At 38.9% G+C, this 12,758-nt stretch overlaps 1 protein-coding gene across 1 annotated transcript in view; it reads right to left on the bottom strand.

Moving 5' to 3' along the window:
• The window catches only part of LOC126770496 (uncharacterized), a 96,860-nt gene that overhangs the window by 17,051 nt on the left and 67,051 nt on the right, over nucleotides 1-12,758 (bottom strand). Inside the window, exons 2-3 of the mRNA XM_050489899.1 lie at nucleotides 3,423-3,528; nucleotides 2,219-2,330 (exon numbers count right to left, since the gene is read on the bottom strand). Coding sequence (XP_050345856.1) covers nucleotides 2,219-2,330; nucleotides 3,423-3,528 — 218 coding nt within the window. The remainder of the gene's footprint in view (nucleotides 1-2,218; nucleotides 2,331-3,422; nucleotides 3,529-12,758) is intronic.

The following is a 12,758-nucleotide window of genomic DNA, read 5'->3' as shown; positions in this document are numbered from 1 at the left end:
CGAAATAAAGATTTTAGGTTATATTATATAGGTGTTAAATATTTATTATTTTTGACTAATTTTTAATAACATTAAGATTTTATATTTTAATATTATTAATTTTTTAAATTGTATTTATTTAATGAAACTCTACAAGTTAATCATATAAAATGGATATTCTTATTTTTAGATTTTAAATGATAATTAAGTTATTGTAAGCTTGCGCGCTCAGAAAGGTAACTGTTTTGACAAAATTCAAACTAAGAACTTAATTTGTCGATTTTCCGATTAAATAACAATTTTTTTTATATATAAGATTATAAGAAAGATATGAGTAGAAAAAATTAACCAAATGTTCTTAGAATCGAGGGGCTTACTAATTGTGAAACTACATAGTTATTAAGTGACTTAGATATATATTAGCAAGTTCTAACAGTGCGGTTTTAGTCGACCAGCATCTGATGCTTAACAACAAACAATCGAATAAAAAAGTCAGAAAATAGCAAACTTTTACTGAATTGGATTTCATTGCTTTAATTTTATAGAAAATCAATTTCCGTAACAAAACTGTGAAAGTAAAGGTGGTGTTTTTAATTTAAGAATTAATAAATTATAAATAAATATATTTCAATATTAGTTCTATTTTTTCATTTGGGGTTAAAGAAACTTTATTCTCATCAAAAATCATTTGATTTGATATGATTCGATTATTTCTAAGTCGCTATCATTGATAACCTACAAGTTTTAAACAAACAATGATACACTAAAGTGTTAAACCAATTTGAATAAAAGGTCTCCGAAATATTCGGAAACGACAAAGTTAATTCACTTTCGAATTTTCGAAATCACGACAGGGGAATGATCCAATAATTATCCATCCGTACTGCCGCTGTTCGAGTTCAGAGTTCTTTTAGTTCACGAAGTTCAGAAATTAATTAGTTGAATTGGTAAAGCGCTCACCAACTCGATTACATCTTCTTGCTTGGCGATTTTCGGGTCTTATGGACTTTGGCGTTCTGTTTTATTTAGCATAATTTCACCCTTAACGTATTTTATGTTTTCACCTTTAATGTATTAAAATATATAACTCTAGAAGCTTCTCGTTTAAGTTTATCTAATTTAATCTTTCGTTACTTTTACTATTTATTTGTATACATTACTAATGAGATGACTTCATTCTTGGCGAGGTGAGAGCGTCGATAATAATAATGAAACCTATTATATATATTATACCTATATAACCTATTATATATATTATATGAAAGCCTCACTTCTAACACAATATGTTCATTTTTAGATTTTTGTTTTTTTCTTTCAACAAATTGTCTTTTTAAGACTGTATATTTAATAAATATACTTAAATCTATAACCGATCTTAATGTATATATATGTAAAATCTTTAAATAATATTTTATGCGATATTTTCTTATCTCGAACGGAACCAAGTTTAGCTTTTTTTTAAACTATAATAGCAGATAAGAACATCTTAGTGTCGGATTGTTTGAGAATTATTTAGGCTTGAAGTTTTTTCTGCTACAAACAGACTTTTTTCGTAGTTAAAAACTATATCAGTAATTAGCTTTGTATTGGTTATATTATATAATGGTTTATATTAGATAATGATAAAATAAGTATCTATTTCTAGCTACGATAAGAAGCTTGGCTTGGTGACGAAAATAGTTCTCATCTAGCTCTAATCCTTCTAACCTATATGTGTGGCGTTATATACATATACGTTCTACTTTAAATAATATTATAGAGACGGCTAATTATTTTTTCATTTTACTACCCATGTATGATGAGGAACTCGGTGGAACGAGAGGTTTGTACCTCTTTAATTTTTTTTTAATTTATTTATAGAATAGGAAGGCGGACGAGCATATGGGCCACCTGATGGTAAGTGGTCACTAACACTCATAGACATTGGCATTGTAAGAAATGTTAACCATCGCCTACATCGCCAATGCGCCACCAACCTTGGGAACTAAGATGTTGTGTCCCTTGTGCCTGTAATTACACTGGCTCACTCACCCTTCAAACTGGAACACAACAATATCAAGTACTGCTTTATTGCGGTAGAATATCTGATGAGTGGGTGGTACCTACCCAGACGAGCTTACACAAAGCTCTACCACCAGTAGTAATACAAGGCAGATACTCTTGTCGAGTAAATAATTTAATCTTCTTATCAAATAAAGTCATGAATGAAGTGACGTAAATCAGATGTATTCAAACGTACCTGCATATATCCCTTGTGACACGTAGTACCATTCATTAGAGTGCCGACTTTGAATTTTTTAAACCGTATTCTTATTATCCAGTCCTTCGGTGACCCTCGAAACGCTCGAAACCTGTGAACACAAAGCTGGTTGTTATTATATTATTCCCCAATTTATCCCGACCAAGGTGATCAGCTGTACCTGGGTGGGGATAAATTGGTCAGTGAAGAATGAAAAACTTCTGCTAATACTCGAATGTAATGCTTCATTATATATATATTTTTTATATTTATCCTTATGGTGACCGTAGTTATTTGACATATTTTCTTGTTAAGGACGAAGGAATTATGTCAAATCTTTTTATGGCTCTTTGTTTCTCAATATTTTCGATGAAAATGTTTTTTTTTTTTTTAATTAATCATAATATCAGAGTTCTGTTATTATTAACAAACGAATCGTATATATCATAAAAACTTTTTTAATAACTCTTTGTGTACGAAAACTTACTGTATAACTATTTAAACAATAACTTATCATTATTTTAGAATATAGAAACAAGCAAGATAATAAGCGCTTAATAAGTTTCAAATCAAAATACAGCAATGAAATCTGAACGTTATTACAAATAAAAAAAGATTACAAGTGTTTGTACAAAAAATAATGCCATTATGTAAATATTTGGAACATATTCACATTGATCAATACAATTTCTTTTTGTTTGAGCAGATATTATTTTATTAAAACACTTTCGGCCTTATTTATAAAAGTTGTTACTTAACCAATGTTGTGTATTCTTCTTTCGAATGTCAAATCCATAATGAAAGAAATAGTAAAATCAGTGTTTAACCAAACAGCCGCTAAGCAACGTTTATAATCAAAGCTCTTAGTATTTGTCATCTTTATATACTTTACTAACGTACTAACGTATTTTATTATTCCGTAAGTACCAAGCCAGTGGTAGCTTATGAATTATACTATTCTTAAACGCTTTATGAATAAAGTAACGAGACGTTTATTATTATCTGTGTAATTTGAAATTCTTTTTCATAAAAAAATAAATTTGTTTTATGGAATTGAAATTAAATATTTAAAAATTCGATTTCCGTTGTCATCTATTATTTTCTTTTTGTATGAAAGGAATATTCTATCTTAAATTTCTCGATCATTTTCACCGTCTCGTTGATTTTTCTTACTGAATATTCTAGATGTAAAAATGACACTTACCTAAATGTACAAGTGAGAGGTCGACCGAAGTTTTCAGCTGTCACCGGCGGCGATGATACATCTTCATATATTTCAACGGTCTTGTTGCAGTGATCTCTCTTTGAATCTGTAACAAAATAAGAATATTCAGACTATTTATAATTTTAGCTATTATATTTATAAGCTATTTATAAGCTTAGCTTTGATTTCGGTTTCCATAAAATATTTTTTTAATTAATTTTTTTATTTATGTATATTTATTGCATAATATAGTTAAACTGTATAAAAGTTGGAATTAACCGCGTTTTTCTTGCAGTCAACTTAAATTTTTTTACAAAAATTGTCTGTAGGTGTGCGAAGTGGTAAAATAGAGGTAAAATTAAAAATAATAATCATTATTATTACACAAATTATACATGGAATATAACATGCATAAAAGTACTATAAATTAAAATACTAGGTTATGTAAATTTAATATCATATGTATATATGTAGTCGATGGCCGAGATGGCCCAGTGGTAAGAACGCGTGAATCTTAATCGATGATCGTGGGTTCAAACCCGGGCAAGCACCACTAAATTTTCATGTGCTTAATTTGTGATTATAATTCATCTCGTGCTTTACGATGAAGGAAAACATCGTGAGGAAACCTGCATGTGTCGAATTTCACTGAAATTCTGCCACATGTGTATTCCACCAACCCGCACTGGAGCAGCGTGGTTGAATAAGCTACAATCCTTCTCCTCAAAAAAGGGAGAGGAGGCCTTTAGCCCAGCAGTGGGACATTCACAGGCTTTTACGGAATTATGGCTGTATATATTGTAGGAGCTAAGTAGTTAGATGGCTTGAACTTTACCGATGATTGCAATTTCCAACTCAGGTAATTACCACTGAATTTTCATATGCTTAATTCGTAATTGTTGTGCTCGGCTATTAGCGAAAATATCGTAAAATCTGCATGCGTCTAATTTAAATAAAAATCTGACACATGTGTATCCACCGACCAACATTGGAGCAGCATAGTGGGAAATATTTCAAACCTTCTCTTCAAACGGAGAGAACCTAAGCCTAGCAGTGGGGCATTAACAGGCCATTATTTTAAATTGTCAAACGGATTCCAACTAATATAATGCGTGATATTTAATTTAAATGTAATTTTTGTTGATTCATATATCATTGATTATTCAATCGAATACATAAGTTTTTCTAGTTTAATCTGTCTTAGTTATCGTAGATGGCTGTGTAAAGTACATTCACTTACAAAAGTAAAAAAAAATGTAAGGCATTTACGTCACCTCAATCCGCTGTGGATTAAACTTGGTTAATTTTCTTTAATAATAAAGCTTAACTGTTTGTGGTCGCCGCTATATTTAGCCTATTTCAATTTAAGAATTTCTTATCAAATCAAACGTTTATATCTATTTTATGAAACTTAATTATAAATAGTTTTTACTTCTACACGGACACGGTTTGACAATCCTATGGAGTAAATCTACGTAGACCTCGTAGCCTTTTAGCCTCGTAGTCTTGTAGCCACATAGTCTTGTAGCCACATAGTCTTGTAGCCTCGTAGCTTCATAAATTTGTTCTGGTGAGGTCATTGACGGTGATGATATGCTCGTGTTTGTTCGTATTTATTTACATGATAAGTTAGTATTGCTTGCTGATTATATCCGTCCTTCTATTAAGATATGTATTCTATCAATGGTCCATCTTTGTATATAGATTTACAAAAGATATGTCTACACGGAGCAATTTATAAAATGACTTTGTTGTACTGTTACATTGAATCTCTTCAAGCTGTTTTTTTTCTAAGGATTATTTTATACAAAGGCTAACTCACATACATATACGTTTCTGAGTTCCTTTTTTATCCATTGTTTGGCATAATTACATTTGTAATAATACATTTCTAAATTAATTTAATATATTTCAGTTATCTTATTTACTCAAAGTTATTTATGTATTTATGATATAGCTGTAGTTAATGAATATTGAATTAAGCGACCGTAGTAATAGAATGACGAGATAGTAGGTAGAACCAGAAATATATACGAATATTATAAAATCTGAGCAAGCACAATTTTAATCATAAATAATAATAATAATAATAATAAAATTATTTATTTCGATCAAACAAGGATCATATATACAAGAGAATAATTAATAAAAAGACAAAAATTACAACAATAATATTTTACAGATTTTACCTATTATAAATTAGATTAAATTAATTCGAATTCATTCTAAATACCAATTATTACCCGCATTGGAGCAGCGTGGTGGAATAAGCTCCAAACCTTCTCCTCAAAATGGAGAGGAGGCCTTAGCCCAGCAGTGGGACATTAACAGGCTGTTACTGTACTGTACTGTACCAAATATTAACGTACTTAATTTGCGATTAAAAACGTCGTAAGAAAACCTGCATGAATAGAGGAATAAGTTACAAACATTCTCCTCAAAAATAAAATAGGCTTTAGCCCAGCGTTTTGACTATTTACAGGTTGGTGCTATTTCTGCATTATCGTAGTATCTCTGTTTTCTCATCCAACTATTATAACCAACGTCAAACAATAATAATTATAATGGAATATGCCCCTCGCTAACTTCGTGGCAGATTGTATAATTGCTTTTTCAAACTTGTCCGTTTTGCATTGTTCCGTTTTCCGTTTATATCCTCTCGTAATGCAGTTGTGGAATTAATTGATAATGATTGAGATTTCTGGAATAGTTCAGTAGATAAGTGTGTTCCAAATTTTTTTATTGAATACATTTTAGGTAAGCTGGTCAGCAAATTTGAAGTCTGATAGTAATTTACCTCATTTACTCATAGATAATCTGAATCATTATTTAACATGGAAGCATTACATTATTTTTTATTTTGGATATGATTGTCAAGGTCCTAGATGTGTTTGCACAAAACTTTGAAACTATTTTTTAACGTATCCTGATTTTTAACAGTCTGCTCGTATGTCAATATGCTTAGGGCACTCTTTTGCTGCACTGTCTTAGTGGATTTTGTCACACTGATTGCTGTTTAATACTTTTAAGGGCATAACGGTAGTTCATCACCTGAATAATTATCTAGATCTTTCTAGATTATTCTGTTATCGAAGGAGAAATAAAGTGGCATGGTGTGTGTTGAATTTTCAATTTCTACATCTCCACATCCGCCGTGGAGTACCGGCTTAGAATAGTACTCCCCCAATCTCATCCCGTGGGTGTCGTAAGAGGCGACTGAGGGACGGGAAAAAGGGGGGATGGGCAGCAGCGTCCCCCCTCCCATAAACATCTTACCCCCTACTGCGCTCGCCAACACGCCTGCCCAGCGCGGCGAGTATGGGCAAACCCCTCCCTTAATGGCAGATGCGCCCAAAAAAAGGCCCCCAGTTACCGGCAAGCCCGCTAGGCCCGACCAAGGTAGCGGTCGCGGTATCGGCAGGGCAGGGGGTGCTAAGAATCACCGGTTCACGGCAGGCTACCGTATAAAGCGACTGAAAATGGCAACGTATAATGGACGCTCGATGAGGCTGGACCATCACCTCGCCGAATTAGAAGTAGAGTTAAGTCATATAAACTGGCATATACTGGGGTTATCTGAAGTCCGAAGACAGGGGGAGGACACGATAACTCTAGAGTCCGGTAACTTACTCTACTTCCGCGAAGGTGATAACCTCTCCCAGGGTGGTGTCGGTTTTCTAGTCAAAAAGGATCTCATTAGCAGCATTGTGGAAATCAGTAGTGTGTCGAACCGGGTAGCGTACCTTGTCCTAAAACTTTCCGACAGGTACTCCCTGAAGGTTGTACAGGTATATGCGCCAACTTCGACATACTCTGATGATGTGGTCGAAGCGATGTACGAGGACATCGCAAAGGCCCTCAACGACACCTCGAGGGCCCACTACAATGTTGTTATGGGAGACTTTAATGCTAAAGTGGGAGTACAAGATAGCGGTGAATCGAAAGTCGGACCTTACGGCTTGGGCTGCAGAAATCACAGGGGGCAAATGCTGGTAAACTTTCTCGAAGCGCAGGGGCTTTTTTTGATGAATTCTTTCTTTCAAAAGAAGCCTCAGAGGAGGTGGACCTGGCGAAGCCCCGATAACGTGACAAGGAACGAGATAGACTTTATCATTTCGAATAAAAGGCACATATTTAGAGATGTTTCAGTGATCAACAGGTTTAATACCGGAAGTGATCACCGCTTGGTTCGAGGCACTCTAAATATCATCTTAAAAGCCGAAAGATCGAGAATGATGAGGTCTACTCTCCGACCTACCATGCTCCAAGCTGCTCAAGGCTCCGAAAAGTTCCAAATGGAACTTCAAAATCAATTTACCGCGTTGGAAACCATAAGCAGCATTGATGAGAGAACCGACACGCTGGTCAAAATACTGCAAAACACATCCCGCAAGTGTTTTCCGCCACAGAGAAGAGACAACGCACCAAAACTCTCTGCTGAGACACTCGAGCTCATGAGAAAACGACGAGAACTACCATCGTTTTTGTCAGATAAGGCCTTAAACCGAACAATAAAAACGCTGACGCGACGCGATCTCCGACGCTCCAATACCCGTGCCATCAAGGCTGCGATTGAGCAAAATCGGGGATCGAAAGTGTTCGCTCGCAAGTTTGGGAGGCCGCGTCTGACAAAACTTAAAACTGAAAATGGTGGGGTCGTTACCTCTAGGCCTGAGATTATCGGAGAAGTAGAGAGGTTTTATGGGCAGTTGTTCTCTTCAAGATCGGATAAACCCGTGGGAATCAGTATTGATGACCAGCGCGCCCCTCTTATGCGCCATTACTCCGAGGAGCTCCCGGTCGTTGACCAAGGAGAGATTAGGGCGGCTCTAGAACAGCTTAAAAACAACAAAGCTCCGGGAGATGACGGAATCACAACAGAGTTGCTTAAGGCAGGCGGGACTCCGGTCCTGAAAGAGCTAGCAAGCCTCTTTAATTCCGTCATCCAACATGGCAAGACCCCGGAAACGTGGAGCGGGAGTGAGGTGGTACTGTTTTTCAAGAAAGGTGATAAAACCCTCTTGAAAAACTACAGACCAATCTCCCTCCTGAGTCACGTGTATAAGCTGTTCTCAAGAGTCGTCACGAACCGTCTCGCCAGACGACTTGACGAGTTCCAGCCCCCAGAGCAAGCCGGCTTTCGATCAGGCTACAGCACCGTGGACCACATCCATACTGTTCGGCAGATTGTGCAGAAGACCGAAGAGTACAATCAGCCGCTGTGTATGCTTTCTCGTAGTCCACAAATGGACTACGAGAAAGCCTTCGACTCCATCGAAACCTGGGCATCGATTGGAGATATATCGAGGTACTGAGATGTCTGTACAACGCCGCTACAATGACTGTCCACATCCAGGACTGTAAGACGAAGGCGATCCAACTGCGCAGAGGGGTGAGACAGGGGGATGTAATATCCCCGAAACTGTTCACCAACGCGTTGGAAGACGTTTTCAAAACGCTGGATTGGACTAGGTATGGAGTCAATGTAAACGGCGAGTACATCTCACACCTTCGATTTGCCGACGATATCGTCATCATAGCAGAGTCGCTGGAACAACTCACCGAAATGCTGCGTAGCCTAGGCGAGTCTTCCCGGTGTGTCGGTCTCGGTATGAACTTGGACAAGACCAAGGTCATGTTCAATAGGCATGTCGTGCCGGGACCGATATACGTCGAGGGGAAACCTCTCGAAGTTGTTAGTGAATATACCTACCTAGGACAGATAATACAAGTCGGTAGGAACAACTTCGAGAAGGAAGCCGATCGAAGAATTCGCTTGGGATGGGCAGCATTTGGCAACCTTCGTCAAGTCCTCAAGTCGTCTATACCGCAATGTTTGAAGACGAAAGTCTTCAACCAATGCGTCTTACCTGCCATGACATACGGTGCCGAAACGTGGACACTAACTGCGGGACTAGTCCACAAATTCAAAGTCGCTCAGCGTGCTATGGAGCGAGCTATGCTCGGAGTATCTTTGAAGGATAAGATCAGAAATGAGATTATCCGGAAAAGAACCGGAGTCACCGACATAGCTTGCAAAATTAGCAGGCTGAAGTGGCAGTGGGCTGGTCACGTATGTCGTAGGACCGATGGCCGTTGGAGCAGACGAGTCCTAGAGTGGAGACCGCGAATCGGCAAGCGCAGCGTAGGGCGCCCTCCAGCCAGGTGGACCGACGACCTTAAGAAGGTGGCGGGCACCAACTGGATGCGGAAGGCGGAGGACAGGGAGCTTTGGCGCACCTTGGGAGAGGCCTATGTTCAGCAGTGGACAACGATTGGCTGTTGATTGATTGATTTGACATCAAGAATATGATGTAGTACTATCCTTTTAATTTTTTAAAATAATTCTTAGCAAAGCTTGCGTTTTATATAAAACTACCTCATTACTGGTATGATAATTATAAATATACATTTATTTGTAAATATTTATCGCAACATGACTTATTTTGTACATTGATAATACTATGACAAAAGTCCTTTTTTCATTTTATTTTTAACGATGGAAAAACGTGTGTCGCGTTTCCCCACGGGAACAGTTTATGTGGGGCTCGCCGGTGTCCAAGGTGCCGAGTGCGCCCCGAACATCGAGATACTCACTAAAAAACCAGCGGTACCCTTTCCGTCTTAACGAGGAACGCCACGGGATTGCTTTCGCATGCTACCGTGACGATGACAAAAGCCCTAATGCAAGTGCCAACAAAAACAAAAAAAACTGTTCACAACGTTCGTATGTACAAGCATTATTTTTTACGTGTGTACATATAAATCTGTAGTCTCAAGGTTCCTCGTGTTTAAAATTCAATTAAAACGTACCTGTATTATTACTTAATGATATTTGATATTGGGTAAATAAATTATGAATATAGGTAGAATTGTGTACTGACCACATTCGTTTTTATGTATCTAATTTGTGACAATTCATCTCATGAGACCGGTTAAGGCAAAATCGTTAGGTATCCTCAGCAGCTCAATTTTTTATAAATGTCCAAAAGAATGAGTAATAAGCGACATATTATTACACGATCCTCCTTAGTAAGAACAAGATATTTATTTGAAATAATAAATATAAAATCATGTTACCGAAACATTATATAACCAAATAAATAGATAAAAACATTCATATCATAAATGATGATGTAAATATAAATAGAAAATAATGCGATTCACACAGCGTAAATCCCCTTGACACTCGGCTCAAACCAAAATATTCCTGAAACTTCATAATGCCGAAAAAACAGGAAAAAGTTATTCGGTCCTCTGGGGTTTTTGAACCATACATCACATATAACGTATCTCCTCGAATATTATGTCTATTACATTTAGTTGGAAGAGAAAATGCTATAAAACTATGATATATGGCGTTATTGAACTGTCGTATAATCCATTACTTTGATCTGGAGCTACGGGGTTTCACGTAACTTTACCGAGCATAAATCAATTAGTTTAAGAAGGATATATCAAAGTTGTTAATTTTTTCTAAATCAGGCTTATTTAATATATAAAATACTAAACAGGATTATATAATTTACATGACATTTTTTAATTGTTAAAAAGTGTAACTACTGATATTCTTGCCAGTTCTTCTCGGTAGAATCTAATCTGGAACCGGTGGTAGTTTTATATTTGAATTGAAATTGTGAAATGTCGATTTAAAAGTGCTCGTGAGGGCCTACCTGATAAAAATGTATGGTCTTAATTTATGGTGTTTTATACAGTCCAGCAACTATTAGTCTGTATGAAATTTATGTTTTTTTTTTGTTTATACCTTTTTTATTTTACTGGTGGTAGGGTTTTGTGCAAGTGCTCGTCTCGTTCAACACCTCGACGAGGCCGGTCCAGGTCTCTCAGAGGCTCAGTTCGGGTTCAGGGCGGGCCGTTCAATGATCGACGCCTTGAACGCCCTCAAGACCACGGAAGCAGTGGCCCAGGGGCAAGTGGTCCTGGCGGTGTCGTTAGACGTTGCAAACGCCTTTAACAGTCTACCATTCGAGACGATCAGGGAGGCACTCCGATACCCAGGGGTGCCGATCTATCTGAGGAACTCCAGGACAGGGAGGTCGTATGGGCAATAGGCGACGGGAAGTTGGTTCGGCGTCGTGTAAGCTGCGGCGTTCCACAGTGGTCGGTCCTCGGCCTAATTCTGTGAAACGTCGGCCTTCATTGGCTTCTGAAGGCACCCGTCCTTCCCGATTTGGGGGTGTTGTGCTACGTAGACGACACCCTCATTACCGCAACGGGGCGGGCCAAAGTCCCGCCCCGTTGCGGTAATGAGGCGGCCCGCCTGGCCGAAGTTGGAACAACCGTGGACAACAACCGTGGACCGAATGGAAATGCTGGGCCTGAGAGTCTCCATATCTAAAACGGAGGCTCTATGCCGGCGTAGTGAGGTCGATGGCACTCTACGGTGCCCCGATATGGGTCGATGCACTCACTGCTCACAACCGGGCCCTCCTGCGGAGGCCGCAGAGGGTCAAAGCGGTAAGAGCGATAAGAGGGTATCGTACTGTGTCTTGGACAGCGGTGACGCTCCTCGCGGAAGATCCGCCCTGGGAACTCCAGGCGGAGGTGCTCGCAGAGGTGTACCGCGGGCCGAAGCGAGAGACCGCAGTGACCGTCCAGGGTCGGCGGATGTCGAGCGGATCAGGGCTCTAGTCCAGCAAGCCCGTATAGCCCGATGGGAGGAAGATCTGGGGTCCACAGCGGGCCTGGTGACAGTGGAGGCGGTACGTCCCCACTTGGGTAGCTGGGTCAAAAGAAAACGAGGCACGCTTTCGTTTAGATTGACGCAGGTACTTACCGGACACGGCTGCTTCGGTAAGTACCTACACAAGATAGCACGGCGGGAAATGTCACCTTCTTGCCACGAGTGTGGTGCGCTAATCGATACGGCGCAACACACCCTGATGGAGTGTGCCACGTGGGGGTTTTCCCTGGCGGCAGTTATCGGCGGAGACCTCTCCTTGCCAAGCATCATCAACGCGATACTCGGAAGCGATGAGTGCCGGTCGGAAATGGTCTCCTTCTGTGAAAATGTAATGTCGCAGAAGTCGAGAGGCCGTGGAGAGGGAGCGGGAAGAGGACGTCACTGCAAACCTGCTCCGCCGAAGAAGAATGAGGCGCTATGCGCACCTTCTCCTCGCCTGTGGTCGCCTGGGTAGGTACCACCTACTCATTACAGGCACAAGGGACAACATCTTAGTTCCCAAGTTTGCTGACGCATTGGCGATGTGAGGGATGGTTTACATTTCTTACAATGCTAATGTCTATAGGCGTTGGTGACAACTTACGATCAAGCGGCCCATAAGCTCTATTTTATAAATAATAAAAAAAAAATCA

The sequence above is a fragment of the Nymphalis io genome, chromosome 9, assembly GCF_905147045.1.
Source record: "Nymphalis io chromosome 9, ilAglIoxx1.1, whole genome shotgun sequence".
Classification (NCBI taxonomy): Eukaryota; Metazoa; Arthropoda; class Insecta; order Lepidoptera; family Nymphalidae; genus Nymphalis; species Nymphalis io.
The sequence above is the reverse complement of the archived record's forward strand: the minus strand, read 5'-3'. Positions and strand labels throughout refer to the sequence as shown.